The sequence below is a fragment of the Diaporthe citri genome, assembly GCF_014595645.1.
Source record: "Diaporthe citri strain NFHF-8-4 chromosome Unknown scaffold_1, whole genome shotgun sequence".
NCBI lineage: Eukaryota > Fungi > Ascomycota > Sordariomycetes > Diaporthales > Diaporthaceae > Diaporthe > Diaporthe citri.
Genome location: NW_025064846.1, coordinates 2,254,030 through 2,273,650, shown reverse-complemented (window position 1 = coordinate 2,273,650; position 19,621 = coordinate 2,254,030). Strand labels below are relative to the sequence as shown.

Sequence of the window (19,621 nt, the reverse complement as noted above, 5' to 3'; positions counted from 1 at the left end):
TAGATCATGCGGTTGTGTCTAAGAGCCCTTAATTGTGTATCGCGTCGCCTGGCGATCCTATTCAGGAATGGGGCACATCAGAGGGCCCAGTATGAAGGGTCGTGCCGTCTGTGCAGAGCTGCCCCAGGGGCTTAGCGGTGGTGGAGTAGGCTTGCCGTCGGTGCATTGTGATGTTGGCCATGCTGCCATGTTGGATGTCGAGAAGCTAGTCGAGGCGCCCGGCGGCGAGGCTCGATTCCACTTGTCTCCATCTGCTACGGCCCTTGACGGACTGGCGTGATGAAGCTAAGCGCGTACGCAACGTGCATCGTGAATCTATGTGTGTATACACACAGGGTCCAGAGATCCCCGGCAGAGTAGGGAGGAATAGTCTAGCTTGCATCCGGCTGCCGGGCTGCTATAGCGGCTTGACGCAAGAGATCTGCGAAGACAGCAGCTCGGGTTCGAAGAAAATAGTCTAGTAGTTCGAACGGGCCTACGACTGCCCCTGCAGGACTGCAGCCAATCGAGGCCCTGACGTTTCGTTGTCAAAGTGCTACTGTCCGCTCCCACAGCCACACTGATGCGCTTGCAGACGCAGGCTCGAGGCAGGGTGACCGCAGAGGTGGCGAAGACCTCCCCCTGCTGCTTTTTTTAGCGAGCGGCCTGCGGCTAGTCACCCCGCGCCCACCCTCTAAACATCGCCACGCCACGGCTAATAAAGTCGTCGACCGCTGGCGTCTAGCGCCTGGCCGTTTCCTGGCGGTGGCACTCGGGAGTACAGCGTTCCAGTACTCGCGATCCCAGGACAACCGTGGGCAGATTGCATACACGAACGACCCAACGGTCCAGGAACGACTTGATATTTTGTGGGTCTGTGCCTCACATAGACTTCGATTCGTGTCTCATCTGCCATGATCACCACGGCTTTACAGATGGGCATAGCATCTGGTAATTTTGAGATATTCGTGTAGTCCCCCGGGGTAGTCAAAGAGACTTGCCAAACGGCTTCCCGGCTCAATGCTACAGTATGATGTCAGTTTTCTCAGACATGTTTAAGTAGCCCAGTATAAGAACCCGAGGTTGTCTCCAACAGGATATCTCCAGCAAAGAGGTTGGTCCCGAAACGTTTGCCACTGCCCGGATGCCTCTCGAGCGGAGATCGGCATTGGCTCCGGGGCAGATCGACCTCGCAAGACTCACGCCAGTCGCATGTCCAGATGGTGCGAAAACACCCTGTTGCGGGCTCGGCAGTCGACCAGCCGGTTTTGTTCTCCGGGAGGCCGCACTGAGCATCGCGATTCTCGTGGTCAGCCTCAGCTGAGGAATACGTCACTCCCAGTGGATAGGCTTCCGAATATATTGATGCCTGTCATGAGGGGAACGTTCGCTCGGCCAACAGGGTTTGTCGGGGAACGTGGCTTGGGTTCTTCTAGAATTCGGTTGGACACCCTTGGTGGAAGGACCCTCAACACGCGGCCAGACTGCTGGGCATGTGGTTGTCGTTAGTTGTTGTTTTAATGCTGGTGGCTTTCGAAAACCTTAAATTGTGTCCTGGACTTGTTGACCGCAGTCGAGCCGGGTATAGACAACCCGCTGTGATCTTGAGGTTTGTTTACCAGACGTCTGCGTGTTCCGGGGTGATTATCGTAACATCACCCGTCTCTGCATCGGGTAGCCATCGTTTCTCTGGGTAGACTGATTCCCTAGGCCGGAACATTCTGTGGAGTTGCACCGCATCAATGCAAGCTTCATGAGCTTTCCTATCGCAACAAGTACCAAGACTGTATGTGCCTGACGTGCTGGCTGAACACATTGTGTTACCGGTGGTCGCCGATCATCTGTACGCGAGGATTCAAAGACTATCGGCCGATTCGCTTCACGGACTACCTTTCAGGAAGGCTTGGAGTCGAGGTCACCTAGCCTGTCTTCGGAAGCGACAGCTCGTGGTCCATTCTGTCTCGTATGTGTACTACTCTCTCGCGGTGTACAGACACGAACTCGAAGGCAATAGTCACCCGGCAGCAGGAAGACGTTGCACTGTAGACCTCGAATAGGCAGTTGTGCAGTCGCACGACAGCATGCACGGCACGGCCAGCCGACCGACTCGAACAGACCAGGGCGTTCTGTACAACCATGGCCAGAGCCCGAATTCTAGCATCTAGAAGGTGGTGGGTGAGTCGATATTGGCAGTGCTGGCCAGCGATTGGTAGTGTTAATAGCTCGTGAACGGTGAATAGAGTGCGTTGCAAAGAGAATGCTGAGAGGTTGCAACTTGGCCAAATGCAATGATACACCCAGTACCAGTTTGACGCGGCTTCTGTGACTTGCAACCATGTTCGGGTTATGGCTGGCGTAGTCGACTGCTCCTCTGGAAGAGACCAGGACTGTTTCGTCCACAATGTTCCATCGGCATGAGTCTGGGAGCGCACCAAGTGTATTTTTGTATCCCACGAGGGTTGTATATTTGGCCACCTGAACAGCGACTACATGTGACCGGGCGACAGGTCTCAGAATCTGCGGTAAGCTGGGCCGCTCATGGCCGCGCCCAAGATTGGCGTTTCCGAGCCGACCGGAGTTGAGCAGCCCGTCAATGGCGGGCGTGGGGCTTTCCTCGCCCGCACCGCAGCCTTATCAAGACAGCAGCCGGCACAAGTTTCAGGATTCGTGGGCTCAGTTCCCCGCCGCGGCTGTGGGGGGGGGGGCGCGGTTGAAGGAGGGGTTCGGGCCCAGGGTAGCAGGCTTGAGCAGTCGAGATTGCTCTTCTCACGATCCTCCCGCCCATCCTCCGTAGCACTAGTCGTCGCCAACGTTCGGACTGAGACAATGCAGCCCAGGCTGGTCGTCCAATTGTGTCTCTGGAGTGGTTTGACAGCCGTGGAGGTGCAGATGGCAGGCATTGAATGCGAGACAAATTTAGGCAAGATGGGATCTAGCTGAAGACGGCGTGGAGGCCAGAAGCAGGGGTCCCTGTGCACAAGACCAAGGAAAGCACGCTCCCAGGCCGGCGGGGTCCCATCTAGTGTAGCCCCTTGGAAGCCTGCTGGAGGGGACTAGGGGACCAGGCGGCGAGCACTCGCGATTGTGGGGTTAAGCCTTGTCTAGAAATTGGTTCTTATCTCGACATCAAGCCGTTGCTTTCCCTGGGCATTGTCGTCCTTGAGACGTCGACTTTGGTGCAGCTACGCTCTCAACACCTCAATTGGGAAGCCGTCATGCCTATACGCGTCAAGTCGCGTAAACCGCCGGGGGCTGACGAGCCCCCACGGTCGCCCTCCCCTATGGGCTACCGATTGGACAGCTACGGGCTGCCTGACATCCGTGATGATGATTCTTTCAGGGAAATGATCAAGAAGCTATCAGTGTGCGTGAGAAATTGGCGACTTGGCGGTTGTACCTATCTAATGTTCCACCCAACCACTAACAACTTTTCCTGGCAGCTACTTTAATGCGGTGGTTGTGCTTCCGGTCACCTTCGAACAACTGCGGACAACCAGTGCAGGCCAGGGCCTACGGACTCTAGTCGAGCATCTCAGCAGTGAATGCTCACATCCTGCCATCGTGAATGCTCTCTTGTAAGTCAATCGATCGGATGGCTCTTTCTGCAAGGCCTGGACCACAACATGCAAATCCTGTGGGGCGCATCAGACGCCCCGATCCGCAACGGCTCCACCCATGGGCACACATCTACAGAACGGGGCATACATCTACTCGCTACTCAACACACCTCACTGACGGAAATATCTCAGGGCTCTGAGATGGCATTATGGCGCGGCAACGGAGGACAAAGGTGTCAATGAAGCCCGCGCCAACGCTGCTGAAATCGTGGCATGTGAGTTGCCTGCCCCGCTCTCATGTCCACTCGAATAACCGGACTCTGAGCGATTGCTGACTTGACACTCGCCCAGGGCGGTTCTTGACCCACCTCTCCGAGAGGGAGGTGATGAACTGCTGCCTCTACGAGATTCCAGACCCGGAAGACGCCGAGGGGGGCGCAGGGGCCCGCGACGAGGAGAACGGGCGCCAGTCGCACGAGGTGGACGAGAACACCGCCCTGCTCGCCCAGAGCCTGGCCGGGACGGTCAACTCGGCCAAGCAGACGCTCACCAACACCGGCAGCAAGAAGCGCTACCAGCTGCTGCAGTCCATCTCACGGCTGACGATGTCCCAGGAGGATGACGACGAGGACGAGGAGGAGGACCCCACCAAGCCCTTCGTCACGCTCAATGCGCTCGAGATCGCCGCCGTTGCGGACGCCAAACGGTTTCTAAGCCAGCATGTCGTCCAGAAAATTGTTACCGGCATTTGGAACGGTGACATCGTCTTCTGGGATCGTGAGTAATTCCATCATCTCCCCTGCCCTCCCCGGGGGCCGCCCGGGATTATTCTGCTGCGTGGTCATGGATTTATAAGACGATTGGGCAATTAGATTAACATCATGACCACCAGGGTTGGCTGTCGACTCGGTGAAACGGCCCCGGTTCTACAACAAGGCAACAGCCGACCCATTCTCTCGCCTTCGAGTCCCCAAATACCTCAAGTCGTTCGAGGTCATCTTCTTCCTAATCTTCCTGTTCCTCTACTACTCCGTCCTGGTTGAGAGGAACCCGGAGAAGATCAGCGTCAACGAGGTCCTGCTCTACGTCTGGTTCTTGGCTTTTGCTTATGATGAGCTGAGCGAGTACGTCGACGCCGGATCAATCTTCTACGCGACCGATGTGAGTTACTCCGGCCAATCTTATGTTTCGGAATAAGCCGCTCACGCTCTCCGTACAGATATGGAATCTATTCGATATCATAATGATTTTGATAGGCTTCATCTTCTCTGTGTTGCGTAAGTCTGAGATCCCACATTATCTGATGCCATTCTAACGCTCCGCAAGGGATTGTCGGTCTCTCAAAGCACGACGAGAAGCTGATCGGGTCGTCCTTTGACGTCTTGGCCCTGCTGGCCCTGTTCATGGTGCCGCGGGTCTGCTCGGTGCTGTCGCTCTCTCCATACTGGGGCACCCTTATCCCCTGTCTGAAGGAAATGGGCAAGGATTTCGTCAAATTCATGGTGCTCGTCTTCATAGTGTACCTTGGATTTTTGACGACTTTTACACTCGTTGCTCGTGACACCTTCGTAAGTATCTTGCGCTTCCAAGCAGTCTTTTTTCACCCTGACAGACGACCACTCACCAAGTTTTCATTTTAGACTCTTCCAGCCATGACCATGAACTTGGCTAAGATCTTTTGTGAGTAAACCATACGCGAGCTGCTGTCGTGTTGTATCTATCACAAGCGGCCCAGGGACCTGCTCCTTGCCCATGCTTCACGTCCTTCAGGTATTCCAAGCACTCACTAACCGACCTCTCAATCAGATGGCTCGAGTTACATCGGATTCGACATTATGAAAGACATCGACCCGTACTTCGGCCCGCCCCTGATGTTCATATTCGTCACTCTCTCGTCCATCCTCCTCATGGGGAGCCTGACGGGTATGCTCTCCAACTCCTTCTCCCGCGTTATGAGCCACGCCCGCGAGGAGTACCTCTACGTCTACTCCGTCTACGTCCTCGAGGCCTCGACCTCGAACAGGCTGACCCACTTCTACCCGCCCTTCAATCTCCTCGCCCTGGCCATCTTCAGGCCCCTCCGCCTCGTCCTCCCCTCGGACAACAAGTTCCGCGCCGCCCGCATCCTCCTGCTCAAGGCCACCCACCTGCCCATCGTCGGCGCCATCATGCTGTACGAGCTCGTCAAGGGCAAGGTCGCCAGCGACGAGTTCTACGGCTTCAAGGGCCCCCGCCTCGAGGGGGCCCTCGGCAGCGGCGGGTCCGCCGCCCAGCGCAAGGCCTCCCGCGCAAAGGTCCGCCCGGCCTCGTCGTCCTCGGCGTACGCGCACCAGCAGCACCAGCAGCTGCGCCGCTCTGATGCGCTGCGGCCCGTCTCGGCCCCTGCCATCAGCGCCCCGTCGGCGGACCCTGACATCGCCAATGACGACATGGACGCCCCGACCGATATGGACGTCAAGATTGCCGAGCTGAGCTCCAAGATCGACAGGCTGACCGACATGATTATTGCCATGCAGAGGGAGAGGAGCAGGGAGGCTAGCCAGCATACGGAGCCTGCGACTTGATCAAGGGGGAGGGGGACGAGGGGCGGTGTGTCATGTGTGTTTGGCGATTTCAATGTTTTCTGTTGCATTTCGTTCTGACTTCTTTGGGAATTGTTCGGACAATGTGAGCCGATGAATGTGCTAGGTCTTTGGGGATCATGAGTGACTGGTCTCTTGTTGTAAAAGCTCTAGGTTGGGCATCTGCATGTCGAGTTCATGGTAACCTGCATTTAGCATATCCTGAGATTGGTATCGCATCACGCATTTGGTATTTCGCAATATCATATATTCGTTTCCCCAGGGCTTCTAATTTGTTCTTCCGAAGAGCTTATTCATAATCCCTTGAGGTGGCCATGTTCTCTCCCTTTTACATTCCTTGTTACGGCTTCTGTAGTGACGGCGTCGGTGTTCATGTTGTTCATCGGTTGTGAGATGGCCGAGATCGCCCTGAAGCCGGCAGCAATGTATGGCTTATGCAAACGTCCCCAGCATATTTATGACCGAAGGCAATACCAAGCGCAGCAGGCAGTCTAGCTTACAAGCTAGCAAAGGGTCAGTTGCCGACATATTCTGAGTCCCTTCACCTTGTCATGACCTCAGAGATGCCATGCCGTGTCAAGTTACACGTTTCTTTCTGATGGGTGGTCATGGGATCGCCTCTGAGCATCTTGTATCAAGTAGAACAAACCAGCCACTTCTGTGCAGCGCTAGGTGAAAGGTGAGTGGGTATCATCTGTATATCTGCCATCGCTATAGATAAAACCATAAAAGAGACTTTCCTTGCACTTCCATACCCCCCGCGCTTCCAACAGACCTTGTGCCGCTCCCGAGTCCCAAATCCACCTTCCGTCCCTTGCATTCATACATCGATCCTCCGCGCCCCCATCCATCCCATCTCGGAAACTGGTATCATCAGCGTGCGTTCCACATTATCGGGACCCTCCCCTTCTTGCCAGCCAGGAAGTAAACGACGTGCAAGACATCTGTCTGTTGTTGGCTGTCCCATGCGGGTGTATAGAGATGATGACGAAGACAGGATATACTGAAATCTTCAAAAACAAAACTAAATGATAGGGTCCCTTAAAAAACGCCAAGAGAAATCGAACAAGAGCAGAACAGCGAGGCCAACTACGATCTTTCGAGTCTAAGTCACGAGCCTTGTCCAGTCCTCCGAGGTCGCGTCCCCCACAAGAGCGCACATCCTCGATGATGGGCGAGGCCAAGAACGAAGGCGAAAATTCGTGCGGCTGTAAAGGCAAAACTGAAGAATCGAGAAGAATCGGGCCGACCAAAATGCAACAACATTCCGGGTATTTTTTTACGCCAGGGTATATCCAGCCGGGTATTTTGACGCAAGAGGTTCTAAAAACGAAGACATCTAATGGTATGGCCCACCAATAGGACCGGGGTATCCAGAATTCGTAGAATGAGCAGTGGAAGGACGCCCGCTGTCGGCGGACTGTCGGGTATTGTGGCGGGGAGTGACATCGCCGGGCTGGGCGATGCCGTTGGGCGTCGGCTTGTGTTCGGCGCCGTTACCGAAGGGACGGTTTGGCCATGGGCTGTCGTCGTCGGGTAGGTTTACACCGCTGTCGTTCCAGGGGTTACGTTCAGCATTAAAGCTGCGAGTTGATTCAATGGAGATGAGAGATGATTTGGACACGTTGCTTGAGCCCTTGAAGAAGTTGCTGGCAGAGTGAGAGCTGTTCTTGCGACGGTCCAGAAAGGATGAGATGGATGACATGCTCCCAGGCTTTCGAAGCTTGTCAAAGATCGTGCTGCGCTCGCGTGCCACCTCGTCGCCGAAGGCAGTCTTCGTAGGCGAGTCGGTCGCGACTGTTGTCGGCGCGTGTTGCAGAAGCTTGGAATCGAAGTACTGGAGAGATTCCTCGAAAGTATCCGACTTCGGCCGCGGCATGGATCCTTTGATAATGGTCTCCTCAACACCCGCAGTGGCAAAGTGTCCGTGAAGAAGCTCCATGGCATCACGCAGGCCGCCAGCGTTGTTTCGAGTGAAAGTCCAGAGGAGCGTGACCGTCGGTTTGCCGTCCTCGGTGAGCTCCGATGCGTTCTGATGAACGGTCAGGTCAACCTCATGTTGTGCCTTGAGCTTCTGCACAACTTCGTTGACGAATTCAGGAGACTCCAGGTACTTGATCAAAGCCGGCGTGCGGGCCAGAACGAGCTCGTGGTTGTCGGGCACCATACCCTGCAGCCGATTAGTAAATACTTGGATGAAATGGGGACGGTCAGTATCAAATGCATACCAAGAACTCGTCCACACAAAGGGGCACCTGCCACTGGGGACCAGTGAAGGTAACCTCATCGCTGGCCTGCTCCGTGCTTGGGAAAATGATCTTGCAATTCCATTTCTTCTCCATGATTGCAATATCCGAAAGGCGGGCGAGCAGCTGGCGGTGGTACAAACGGTCGACAGGCACCACCTGAGAAGTGAACTCAGAGTCGACGCGATCGACCATCTCCAGGATCTCAGATTTGACAAGCTCAAGGTTCTGGGCATTCCGCGCAGGGGTACGGCAGATGACGTTGTCCAGCGTGTTGTCATCATCTTCTCGAATCATGCCATCTATGAATGTCAGCTTATTGATGCCCTGGTTCGATGCACGTTATTATGCTATGAACTTACTGCGTTCTTGAGCATTGGAGAACTTGACAAAGACAGAGTGCTTCTTCATGATGCGCTGGATGTGTTGGCCGCCAATGCCAATGATCCGCTTGTGGTACTGGTCAGGCACGTGGAACGAGATAGAAGCTGGCATCTCCTGTTCTACCAGGCCCAGGCCCTGCTTCATCGAGTCGTAGGAAGAGCCATTGACGTCGATGTTGAAGTTGTACTCGCCGAAGTTCTCGAACATGATTTGAACATTGCCTATACTTTTGGTCAGCCAAAGCTCCAACGCAAATCAGGGGTGAAGTGAGGAGCGGCGAGGTCGTACTCTGTCCCATGATCTTGTTGATCTTGCCATTCTTCTTGCCGCTGACGAATTCCTTGTGTTCATTCGCCAGCTCGATCTTGACCCTGATGGTATACTGTGTCTGTGTCACGAATTTGATTTGAGAGATCACGTGTAGCGCTGCCTTGACCGCGTCGTCAGAGCCATCGATGGTGAAGGACAAACGCTGGAATGAAATCTCGGCATCAGAGTTGGCACAGATGTCTCCAAGCATAAGTCTGATGTCGTTGTCCTCCGGCAGCCTCCGCCCGTCAGGCTGGGCTGCCCAGAACCCGCTGTAGAACTGACCAGCCTGGGATTGCGTCAGTACGAAATACACAGCCAAGTCCACCACTAGACTCACAAGAGACATGAGCTCCCGAACGGTTCGCTCAATGTGCAGGTTCTCAGTAGCCTGAATCCGGACCGGAGTCGACCGCGAACCCAGAGGAGGGAACTGGATGTAGCTGCCATTGGCCTCGACAATCTTTCGCACCTTGTCCAGTCGAGTCAAGAGAATCGTGTCGACCTTCTCCGGCGGCATGGGGACATCCTTGACGTATAGCCTGCAGCGATTCAGTAGATCTCCCAGCTTGAGTTTTGCAAGCTCAATCTGCCGAGGCTTGTCTCCGGTGATGATAATCTCGTTCGGGTCCCGGGGCGATGCGTTCTTGGGACAGTATCGGAAGTATCTCGAGTACGGCGGAGGGAAGTAGATGGCGGTTCCGGTGGCAGACTCGATAAGCTTGATGTTCTTCCGGTTACGACCGCAGATTGCCTGCTGCAGAGTAAAGTCCATGTGGATCATGTCAATAATGCGACCCAACTGCCCGAAAGTTAGCGTGGCCTGCCCTCGGAGCGGGCATTATTGGTGAGCCATACCCACTGGTCGATCGAGACCAGGATGCGTGTCTTTGCGTGTTCGGAAGACAGAATGTCGCCGTAGATAGCCACCCGCCAACGCTGATCCCTTCGCACTTCGACGTCACCGTTCACTCCATCAACGATGGGTGTGAGCTTGGGTCCAAGGAGAAAGATGTCGACGCCACAGAAGGCGGAAATCTTGTCGATGGTTTCCGTCACGACGTGCTTGAGAGAGCCGGCGTTGATGTCGGCCACCATATCACCGTCAATGTCCACCGTGGTGCAACGCTGTGGGGGGGGGGGTCAGTTTACGTGTGCCTCGTTGGGACAGCAGGGAAGCAATGCAGCACTATGGCCGTGTACACACCAGAGACAGAGGGGTCTCGTTCAGGATCTTCTCACGGGTCTGCCAGACCATCTCGTGCGAGCCGGAGAGGCAGACGGTGGTGACCTGGCCCTTGACATGCTTAGGGATGGTGGAGATGACGTGGGCCTCGATGGGAAGCGGGCTGGTGGTGATGTCCTTGCACATCTTCCTCAACTTGGCGAGGTTGTCGGTGTGGACGGGGAGCTCGTAGACAGGGACATCATCGGGGGCTTCGGCAGGGTGTGTCCAGCGCAGGACGGCGTCGGCGGTGGCATGCAGGATGTCCTCGGTGTCGGGGCCGGCCAGCTCGGATGCGAAGGGGACGTTGAATGCATGGTGTATGATGGAGTCGCCGATCTGGGGTGGAGTTATGGGAGAGGCTCCCTGAGGTGCCATCTTGTGGTGAGGATGGAGACCCTGCATGGACATGCCCAGGTTGGGCCTTGAAGACATGCCAAAGGCGGGACTCATCCGCTCTGACCAGTTTCTCATGTTTGCTATCTTGTTCATGGCGTTCATGATGATGTCCACATGGGTAATGATGAGGCCACACGGCAGCCCGGGTCGAGGCTCGGGGTCGGGGGTGTCGGTGTCAAGGTCCTGATCGAGGGCCGGGGGCCGAGGACGAGGACAAGGACAAGGACGATGGCGCGGATGAGGTTGAGGTCGGGATGGGCGGGCGTGGTGGCGGTGGCAGAGGCAGAGGTAGAGGCTGAGGTGAGGGCAGAGATGATGAGAAAGGATGGGGGGAGGGGGGAGTAGGTCCGGCAGTGACGGGCTGGATCTGGGCTGGGCTGAGCCGGACGGAATGACGGAGTCGGGAATGGCGTTGAAAGGGTGGGAGGGGGCGGATGGGATGGGATGGGACGATAAAGCCGCCTTCGCGCCACAGGAACTGAATTGAGCAAGAGGGAAAGGGGCTTCAAGGAAAAGAGAAGCACCACAAAACAATTGTGTGCTCTATCTATTCCACTTCCACCCGGTGGAGAGTCAAGGTGGGAGGAAGGAGAGGGAGACAGGAAGACAGGAGACGCTGTTCGAAGAGGAATCAGGAATCAGGTGTGTGTGAGGAAGGGAGGCAGGCACAGTAAGCAAAGCTAGCCAGCACCAGCAACGGGTGCGTTCGAGACAACAACACGACACGACACGACACGACACGACTAGACAGACAGACGGACAGACACGAGGCAGCTGCTGCAGGGCCGGGCAAGGCGAAGCACACACCTTTTTCGGGGGAGGGGGACAGGCGCACAGGGGGCACACACACAGGGCACCAAAAACACACTGCACCGAGGAGCACGGAGTAGTAGCAGCAGCAGCAACAGTGACGGTGACAGTGACAGCAACACGCCCGCCTGGTCAAACAAAACCAGCCGGTACCCAGGTAGTGAGTGGTTGGAGGCCCTGGGCGTCGACCTGGATTCTGGATGGTACCACTGGGCAGAGTGGCTGAAGCAGCGGCAGAGGAGCAGGCCTGCAGGTAGCATCGGACCACTGTTGCCAGGTAGCGCGGGCCTGCTCAGCGCCAACCAGAGGCCTGTCCGCGCGGGACCAGCGTGCTATCCGGGTAGACTACCAGCCCTGCCTGGTGGAGAAGTACAGCACAGCGCAGGACTGTGTAGGAAAGTGTAAAAGAACTTGCATATGCCCCCCCTCCCTTCCTTTCCACCACCCACGCCCCCCCCCAGTCCCAGTCCCAGTCCCCGTCCCCAATCCCCGTGCCCAGCTGGCAGTGACGGATGTGCCAAGGTGGGGCCCTTTGTTGGGCTGGCACTGCGAATGAACCAGTCGGGAGGGGAGCCAGTCTGCCCGTCAGTCAAGTCAAGTCAGTCCAGTCTCCAGTCCAGTCGAGTCGAGTCGAGTCGAGCTGGGTATGGGAAACTCGAACCTTGGCCGGATTGGCCCGGCCAGGGCAGGGCAGGGCAGGGCAGTCCGTCCGTCCCCGTCTAACCTGATGCAGAGGCTTGCCCATTGATAGATTGATCGTCGGTAGTGATGGACTGACAGGACTCATGGACTGACCAGCTCAAACCACTCTTCAACAAAGTCCCTGCAGCGAACCCACAACTCGCCAGTTCGCGGGGCCGGACGCCGCAGCAGAAAGGTGCACAGTACGAGGCCGGGGTCCATCTTGGAAATCGAAACGTTGGCAGACCCAGCGCGACGCCAATCCTGTCTGGAGAGGGCAGCCAGGCGCAGGGCTTGGAAACGAAATGACGATTGCATGGGTCTATTCCATGCCCATTCCATCACTGCCTGCAAGGCCAGCAAGCGAGGGCACGGCCACAGCAACACGCGTGGTCGCCCAATCCCACTCCCTCCAACCCCGGGCCTGGGAACCATGGGAACCACGACAGATTGATCCATCCTACCAGGACCAGCAGATAGCCACACAAGCCGAGAGGACAGGCCTGGACAGGAACATCTAATCCGTGGATCGATTATCTGATGATTCTCTACGGCAATCTCAGACTCAAATGCTCCGGCCCCTGCGGGCTAGCATGTGGAAAAAGTGACAACTGACCACAGGAACTACCTAGAATCCGTCACCGACTGAGACATGGAGCCGGCGCACCTCGCTCCCCCAAGATGGTTACATGGTAGGTATACAGTATCCCATGCGGGCGCATTTTTGGACGCACGGTTCCTCAGACCGGCCAGCACTCCACAGAGCCATGACTTCATCCCAACTTATTCCTGCAAAGACCGCAACGCCAGACGCCAGACGCCAGGATCTCGGCTCCGCGAAAAGTGACGAGCTATCCCAAGACCGCCTGCGTTCGAGCTAGCCGCTGTCAAAGGCCGGCTCTCGATCTTCCCCCTCCTCCTGCTGGACTGGACCAGACAGGATTGGATTGATGTCTCAGACAAGCGTTGCCCGACGCGAGAAAGCCCCCTTCAGCTGCCAGAGAAACAGTCCTCCCACTCACCGGATCGCAGGTTACGATCGGCCTGGACAGGTTTCACGTGAGCACAAGCTCAGCTTCTCGAATCAGGCGTCGTCGGACAGCCCAGCTCGTGAAGAAAAACCAACCCCAACCCCACCCACGCACACGCAACAACAACCACGCACGCACGCACGCGCCCGCATGCTCCCACAAACTAGAGGAGCTCACTCGACCGGATGCTCTCGCTCTGACCCGTCAGCCCGTTCGCCCGTCTACCGTCGCCCGCCGCCTCGCAGGATGGATATCTTCTGCCGACAGAATCTTTCCCTCTCCCGCCTATTCCTGAATTGGCTCTCTCTCACAACGCTGGCTTACTCGCTCCCACCCATCATGCAGTCGTATTAACCAGGGAAGCGGCCTCCTTCCTCCGGTACCGTCAGCGCTATCGTCCGAGATTTTGCGAACTGTTGGGCAGTGCTTTTCTCCAGCAACGAAGTCAGAGAGTAGGCTCCATCTGTTCGACGTGCCCCGGGCCAAGAGAGGCTCGGGGGGGTCCGCCTGCCCACTTTTAGCCCAAGTGTCACCGTGATGCGTTACCGTAGTGGGGAGAGGCCCAACCCGTTTTCTGCCACCGGGCCCTTGACGGGGAACGCAACAAATAGCGAGACTGTGCCCCATTTCTCGATGGGCATGCCTGGCCGCTTTTTTCTCCATGCGTTCCAGAGAAGCTTCCCGCACCCACACTATTCCACGTTCAAACTAGGGGGCATTGCTCGCTTCCTGCGCGACCACGGCCACCTGCTAACTGTAATCTGATCTACCATTCTTGTACGCCTGGCACACACACACACCGCCCCGACTGGGGACCAATTTAATAGAGTTCGGAGGCTGGTTTCGGCTGGCTACCGGTAGTCGTGGCAGAGTGGCACCTGCGCCTCTGAAAATAAACTCCGACCCCCAAGTAGCTAACTCGCTGTGGGCCCCCGGGTCCTCGTGGGACAAGGACGAGAAATTACTCACTGGCACCGGGAGAAGGGGGATGGATATGCCCAGAAAGTGTTTGTGCGCCTGGCCGACTCGGGCACTAACAACTGCCTGATTCAAGGCTGAGGGTCCATCGTCAGATCTGGGTGTTGGCGGGGGCTTGAAAAGCAGAAACACTTTGCATGTGAGAGTGCGTCCGTCCGTTTGCAGGAGCCAGGGCTGGGCACACAGGAGAATCTGCTGAAGAAGCCGGGTCCTCGCGCTTTTCTGACTACATTCCCCACTGCTCATGGCTCCTTTCCTGTATCTCTACTAGTTGGCCCTCTCGCAAAAGCCTGACCATCCCTTTTCGAGCCGAACAAAAGATTAAAAGCCTGTCTCAAGGGGAAATATCGCTAGTCACTACAGTTGTGCTCGACAAATGTTACTCGAGGACTGGTGCATGTTGACATAATCTTTTCATTCTGCTTCCAAGAACAGTCATCCACACGTCGCCTCATCTATACATCTCTCTGGGAGCACTGTCCAAGTAAGTCACACCTCCATCATCACCGACCTCCTCAACCTGCTCTGGATACGGCCGGGCCTCGTACTCTGGCCACGGACGCACGTACTGTTGCTGCTGCTGCTGAGGAGGAGGCGGAGGTGCAATAGGTCGAGTGCTATAAGGCCGAGGAGGCGGCATCACCTGCCGCTCACCCAGTGGGATCGGCGCACCGTAGCCGCCGGGGATGGGCTCGGGCCGCACGCTGGACATCCCGACCACCTCTGGCCTGAGGGCCGCCTCAGGGCGCACCGTTGTGGCCCGGATTCGGTACTCTCGTGGGGCATCATCTGCTGGCCGTCTCTCCTGTACATTCCGAACTTCGTAATAGTCATCGCCGGCTTGGCCGGGGGGTGCAGCTTGGTAGTCCCGCTCGCGGTAGTACCGATACTCGGGGACCGCGTACTCTGCTGGACGGGTCACCACACGACGCGTGGTGGCATAGCCTGAGGGAGAAGCCGGCTGGTGGTAGACAACCTCGTCGTCATATCGTTGTGGGCCAGGCATGGCGGAAGCGGCACGGACTGACGGAGCAGGCCGCTCGTAGATGATTTCAGGCTCACCGTAAGCACTCGCGGGTGCAACAGAACGCCGAATCACCGTTGTTGACCTAGGCATCTCATAATATTCTTCCCGATCATCGTAAACCGGCCTTGGCACAACAGAGCGCCTGGTTACCACGCCCTCTGGTCTTGGAGCAGGATCCAAGTATTCGCGGCCAAACTCGTCAACGTGCACGATTCTCGACCGCGGCAAGCGTGGAGGGCCCATGACGGCTGGTGAGCGATCTTCGACCATGACAGGCGAACGAGACCGGTCACGATCCGCCACTTGCCGTACTACAGCGCGAGGAGCGTCTCGAACATCGTAATATGGATACGGCCTCTCAATCGCAGCACGGGAAACCGACCTGATGGTTTGCACCTCACTAGGCGCGTATGGATATGCTGGTGCTCCGGGTGGAGAGCGCCGGACGTATTGGACGGCCTCGGTTGGACGGAGTCCTTCGTGGTAGTCCCTCTCATACCTTGGTGGCTCAGCCACGAGCATGTGGCGGGAATCTTGGCGAGGACGCTGTCCGCTCGGACTACTGTACCCCGAAGCGACTCTCTCTTCCCTATAAACTCGTGCAGGATAGCCGTGTGGAGCGACGATCTCCAAAGGCTCCTCGATGCGAGGCTGATCGTAGCCTGACTGTGCTGGTCGCTGTGCTTGTCTCTGCCGCTTGTTGGGTCTTGTGAACTGAGGCGCAGTAAGAGGGGAGGGAGACCGCGGCTCTGGCTTGATGTATGGTGATGGCACAGTATTTGTAGCCATGCGATCAGCCTTTCTCTTGTTCTTCTTCTTGCCTTTCTTGTTTGGCTTGCCGCCTTGTGGAGAACTCTCAGGACTCGAGCCATTGGAGCGGTCGTTTCTAAGTGCCGCAACTTGCGCAGGAGTCGCTTGAGCTGGTGGAGCGTCAGGTCGGGGCACTGGGGGCTGTCGGGCAGTGGCCAGAGGAGAAACATGTGCAGGCTGAGGGGCAATAGGAGACAGGTTGTGCGCACGAAGAATCGGCGACTGACGGCGACCAAAGCCTTGATCGATCAGTTGCTGCGTAACAGACTCGAGATGGTGACGAGCCATTTGTTGGTCACCAACCAGGCCAGAGTCTCTCGAGCTGCTCGCCTCCCCGCTCTCCTGCGACGAAGTTATTTCCATTGGCACATCGTTTGCATTCCTTGTACCTGCGACATCCGACCCGGTCTGGTATTCGCCGGAGTACGTCACAGCTGCGCGGTTGCGAGGATCGGGCGCCGATGTTTGCTGCACTCGGTGCTGCTGAGGTTGAGTTGCATTTGCACTTGACAGGACGAATGGTGGCATAGCTACCGCAGATTGCTGCTCAGGTACTGGACTGGCTTGGATAACCATGGGAGGCTCGTAGTGGGAATCTTCACGAGCCTGAGCGTCTCCAGACTCATCACGATCGGGCAAGCGGTGCGTTTGGTGGGACTCAGGGGTGTCGTGTTTGCTAGAGTAGAACGTGTCGTCGTCAAAAGAATCACCATCGGTACCGCTTGCATTAGCTGCTAGATTGGCATCAGTCTGTGGAAGAGTAGAGGTCTGAACCAGCTTGAGAGCCTTCATGAGAACGTCAGCGAGATCAAATTCAACCAGAGCTTCTGCTGCATGCGAATTCTTGGCCGCGCGATGCTGTTGAAGTTGCTCGCTCAGCGCACTCTCGAGTCGCTTCCTTTGGAGCTGTATCTCAGCCTTGATCAGGTCGTCAGACTTTGTGAGAAGTACGGGATCAAACTGAGCACTCCCCGAGGCCTCGCGGTATCGCGCTGGCGTGGCAGCCTTGGGTCCGGTTGGGACACCAGAGATAGTGCTCGTGGTACCAAAGGACGAATCAAGGCCAGAGGCAATGTTCGAAGCAGCGGTGGCAGAGCGATGCGCGTTCGCGTTGAACGAGCGCAAGTTGTTTGCAATCTGAGACCCGTTGATCGGGCTCGCCACCTTTGCGCTCGCGGATTTCGGGCCTGTAGGCACGTTGTTCATCAACGCAGCCGGTCCAGATGGTGCTGCAATGGCAAGCGACCCGGGACTCCGAGATTCACTGCTTTTCTTTGCAGCAACCAAATGCGCCGGCACCTTGATCCTGGGGTGGGCGCCCGACAGCACCTCATCCCGAAACTGTAAGATGCGTTCGCATTCTCGCAATTGATGCTCCTCCTCCTCTGATAGCGCAGTTGGAAGTTTAGACGCCATGGAAGGCACCGGGGTTGACTGCAGGGCGGTAATTGGGCCCTGGGCCATCGTGATGGAGCGGTTTGTAGGTTGTTCGGACGGGCGCAAAATCAGAGAATTTCTACTTTGAGGCTTCAAAAAGGACGTGCATTAGCAAGGCGGACCCGCGATCCTCATACGCCGCTTAAGCAGGACCGTGTGCAAATGGGGGTAGCTAGCATGCGTATCGAAGGGCGAAGGGATTAGGTTGATGGATGCAAGAAGACATCCAGGCTGTTGCCGAGCTGTCTGTCCTTCTTTGCCCAGTGGTATGAACAGAGCGAAATTGCAACTCGTCTAACGAGCGCGTTTTGGGCCGGTGATCGCTTACATAAGACAAGCTGGTTGACATCCCAAGACCCCTGGCCAGTCACCGAGGTGTGGTAGTGACAACCTTGGAAGTACAAACGGCAGATCCAGGGGTCGGTCCTGCGCAATCGAGCAGCCGACCTCGGTCGACGGAACTTGCTGCTTTCAGAGCGAGAAGAGCCTTCCTTTGAAGGCTACTCCATTCTCTCCTGTCTTGAATTGTTTGTGTCACACCGTGCTAGGCTTTGGTGAACTCTTCCAATTTCTATTGAATTACCATAATTCGGACGTCTCTCCAGGGTCTTGGGCTGACCCCTGGTGGGCATTGGAACAGGCTGGCGACAACCGGCCTGACTCAATTCTAGAATCTCCTCTAGCCTAGCTCTGTATAATCGCCCTCGCCTTTGTAGACGTCATATAAGGACGGCTGAGACCGACATGACATGAGATTCCAACTTACAAGTCCGACTCTCACTCAAACGAGACGATTTTCAACTACACTCAATTCATGCTACGCCATCGCCTCTAACTTCAACATCAGACACCCCGTCCCGGCTCTCGATAGACCCCTTTGCGCGAACAGACAGTTGGCCGCTTCCTCCCTTACACATACGACTAGCAAAGCCGAAGCTTCTATCAGGCCCTTCCCGGCATACTTCTCCAGATTCACAACAAGTGCGATGGCATCGAAAGACCAGCAACATGTTGAAAATGGCGCCACGACACCGAAACAGGTCTTCTTTTTGTAAGTCAATACGCAGCAACCTATCGTTGAACATTCATATTCTAATCACGCACAATAGCGACATAGACAACTGCTTATACCCGAAGAGTAAGTACAGTCTCTAAATTTCTAAATTGGTACTCTAACGGCGATACAGGCGCCAAGGTCCATGATCTCATGGCAGATCTGATAGACACCTACTTCCAGAAGCACCTCAACCTACCCAAGGAAGAGGCAGTGAGGCTGCACCAAGAGTACTATACGAACTATGGACTAGCCATCGAGGGTCTCGTCCGACATCACCAGATTGATCCTCTGGAGTACAACGCCAAAGTCGACGATGCTCTGCCCCTGGACGGCGTCATCAAGCCACGGCCGGAGCTCAAGAAGCTGCTTGAGGACATCGACAGGAGCAAGGTCAGGCTGTGGCTCTTCACCAACGCCTACATCAATCATGCCCACAGGGTCATCCGCCTCCTCGGGATCGAGGACATATTCGAGGGCGTGACGTACTGCGACTATTCCAAGGTCCCGTTTGTGTGCAAGCCACAAAAAGATGCGTATGTGAAGGCAATGAAGGAGGCCCGAGTCGAGAAGTGGGAGGACTGCTTCTTCGTTGGTGAGTGGCGCTCCCAAACCCCCTAGGGCTTGCAGTCCGCTCGAGCCTCACAAAGGCATAACAGAAACCTACGTTGCTGACAGGAAATAGATGACAATTATGGCAACTGCGTCAAGGCCCAGGAATTCGGATGGAACACAGTACACCTTGTTGAAGACGATGTCCCAATTCCCAAGAAGCAGGCTTCAAAGTACCAAATACGACACCTAGAGGAGCTGAGGACTATTTTCCCACAGTTTTTCAAGAAGGCTTAGACGGATAGACCAGAACTGTACATAGACATAGAGATACCCATGGGTTAGATCTTACTGGGACTAAGGAGGAAAGATTACTTGAACTCTGTTGACTGCAAAACCGGCAAAGCAATGGTCCTACGCCAGACCTGGAAATATCCTGCTTTGTTAAGTTCTCTGGTCCACCGTGTGGTCTTAAGCAGATTGCTACCTACAATGCTTCTCTAGCAACTAGCACGACCACATGCTCAGCTGAGGCCCTCTTCGTGGCTTTCATTCGACAG

At 56.0% G+C, this 19,621-nt stretch overlaps 4 protein-coding genes across 4 annotated transcripts; 2 read left to right on the top strand and 2 right to left on the bottom strand.

The window, feature by feature from the left end:
• Positions 1-3,194: 3,194 nt before the first annotated feature.
• On the top strand, positions 3,195-6,100 carry INS49_000589 (uncharacterized protein; the record flags this gene model as incomplete). The annotated part of the gene is made up of 9 exons (XM_043161426.1): positions 3,195-3,343; positions 3,420-3,554; positions 3,729-3,811; positions 3,888-4,313; positions 4,429-4,697; positions 4,756-4,813; positions 4,863-5,104; positions 5,177-5,216; positions 5,343-6,100. The coding sequence occupies 9 exons, from the start codon at positions 3,195-3,197 to the stop codon at positions 6,098-6,100; spliced, it is 2,160 nt and encodes a 719-aa protein (XP_043029932.1).
• Positions 6,101-7,457: 1,357 nt separating this feature from the next.
• INS49_000588 (uncharacterized protein) lies at positions 7,458-10,660 on the bottom strand (the record flags this gene model as incomplete). The annotated part of the gene is made up of 7 exons (XM_043161425.1): positions 7,458-8,288; positions 8,347-8,666; positions 8,727-8,969; positions 9,037-9,346; positions 9,398-9,859; positions 9,916-10,185; positions 10,265-10,660. The coding sequence occupies 7 exons, from the start codon at positions 10,658-10,660 to the stop codon at positions 7,458-7,460; spliced, it is 2,832 nt and encodes a 943-aa protein (XP_043029931.1).
• Positions 10,661-14,632: 3,972 nt separating this feature from the next.
• Positions 14,633-17,482, bottom strand: INS49_000587 (uncharacterized protein; the record flags this gene model as incomplete). Its single annotated transcript, XM_043161424.1, has 1 exon — positions 14,633-17,482. The coding sequence occupies one exon, from the start codon at positions 17,480-17,482 to the stop codon at positions 14,633-14,635; it is 2,850 nt and encodes a 949-aa protein (XP_043029930.1).
• Positions 17,483-18,441: 959 nt separating this feature from the next.
• On the top strand, positions 18,442-19,358 carry INS49_000586 (uncharacterized protein; the record flags this gene model as incomplete). Its single annotated transcript, XM_043161423.1, has 4 exons — positions 18,442-18,506; positions 18,565-18,593; positions 18,643-19,104; positions 19,195-19,358. 4 exons carry the CDS (start codon positions 18,442-18,444, stop codon positions 19,356-19,358), a joined length of 720 nt encoding a protein of 239 aa, XP_043029929.1.
• Between the last annotated feature and the right edge of the window lie 263 nt (positions 19,359-19,621).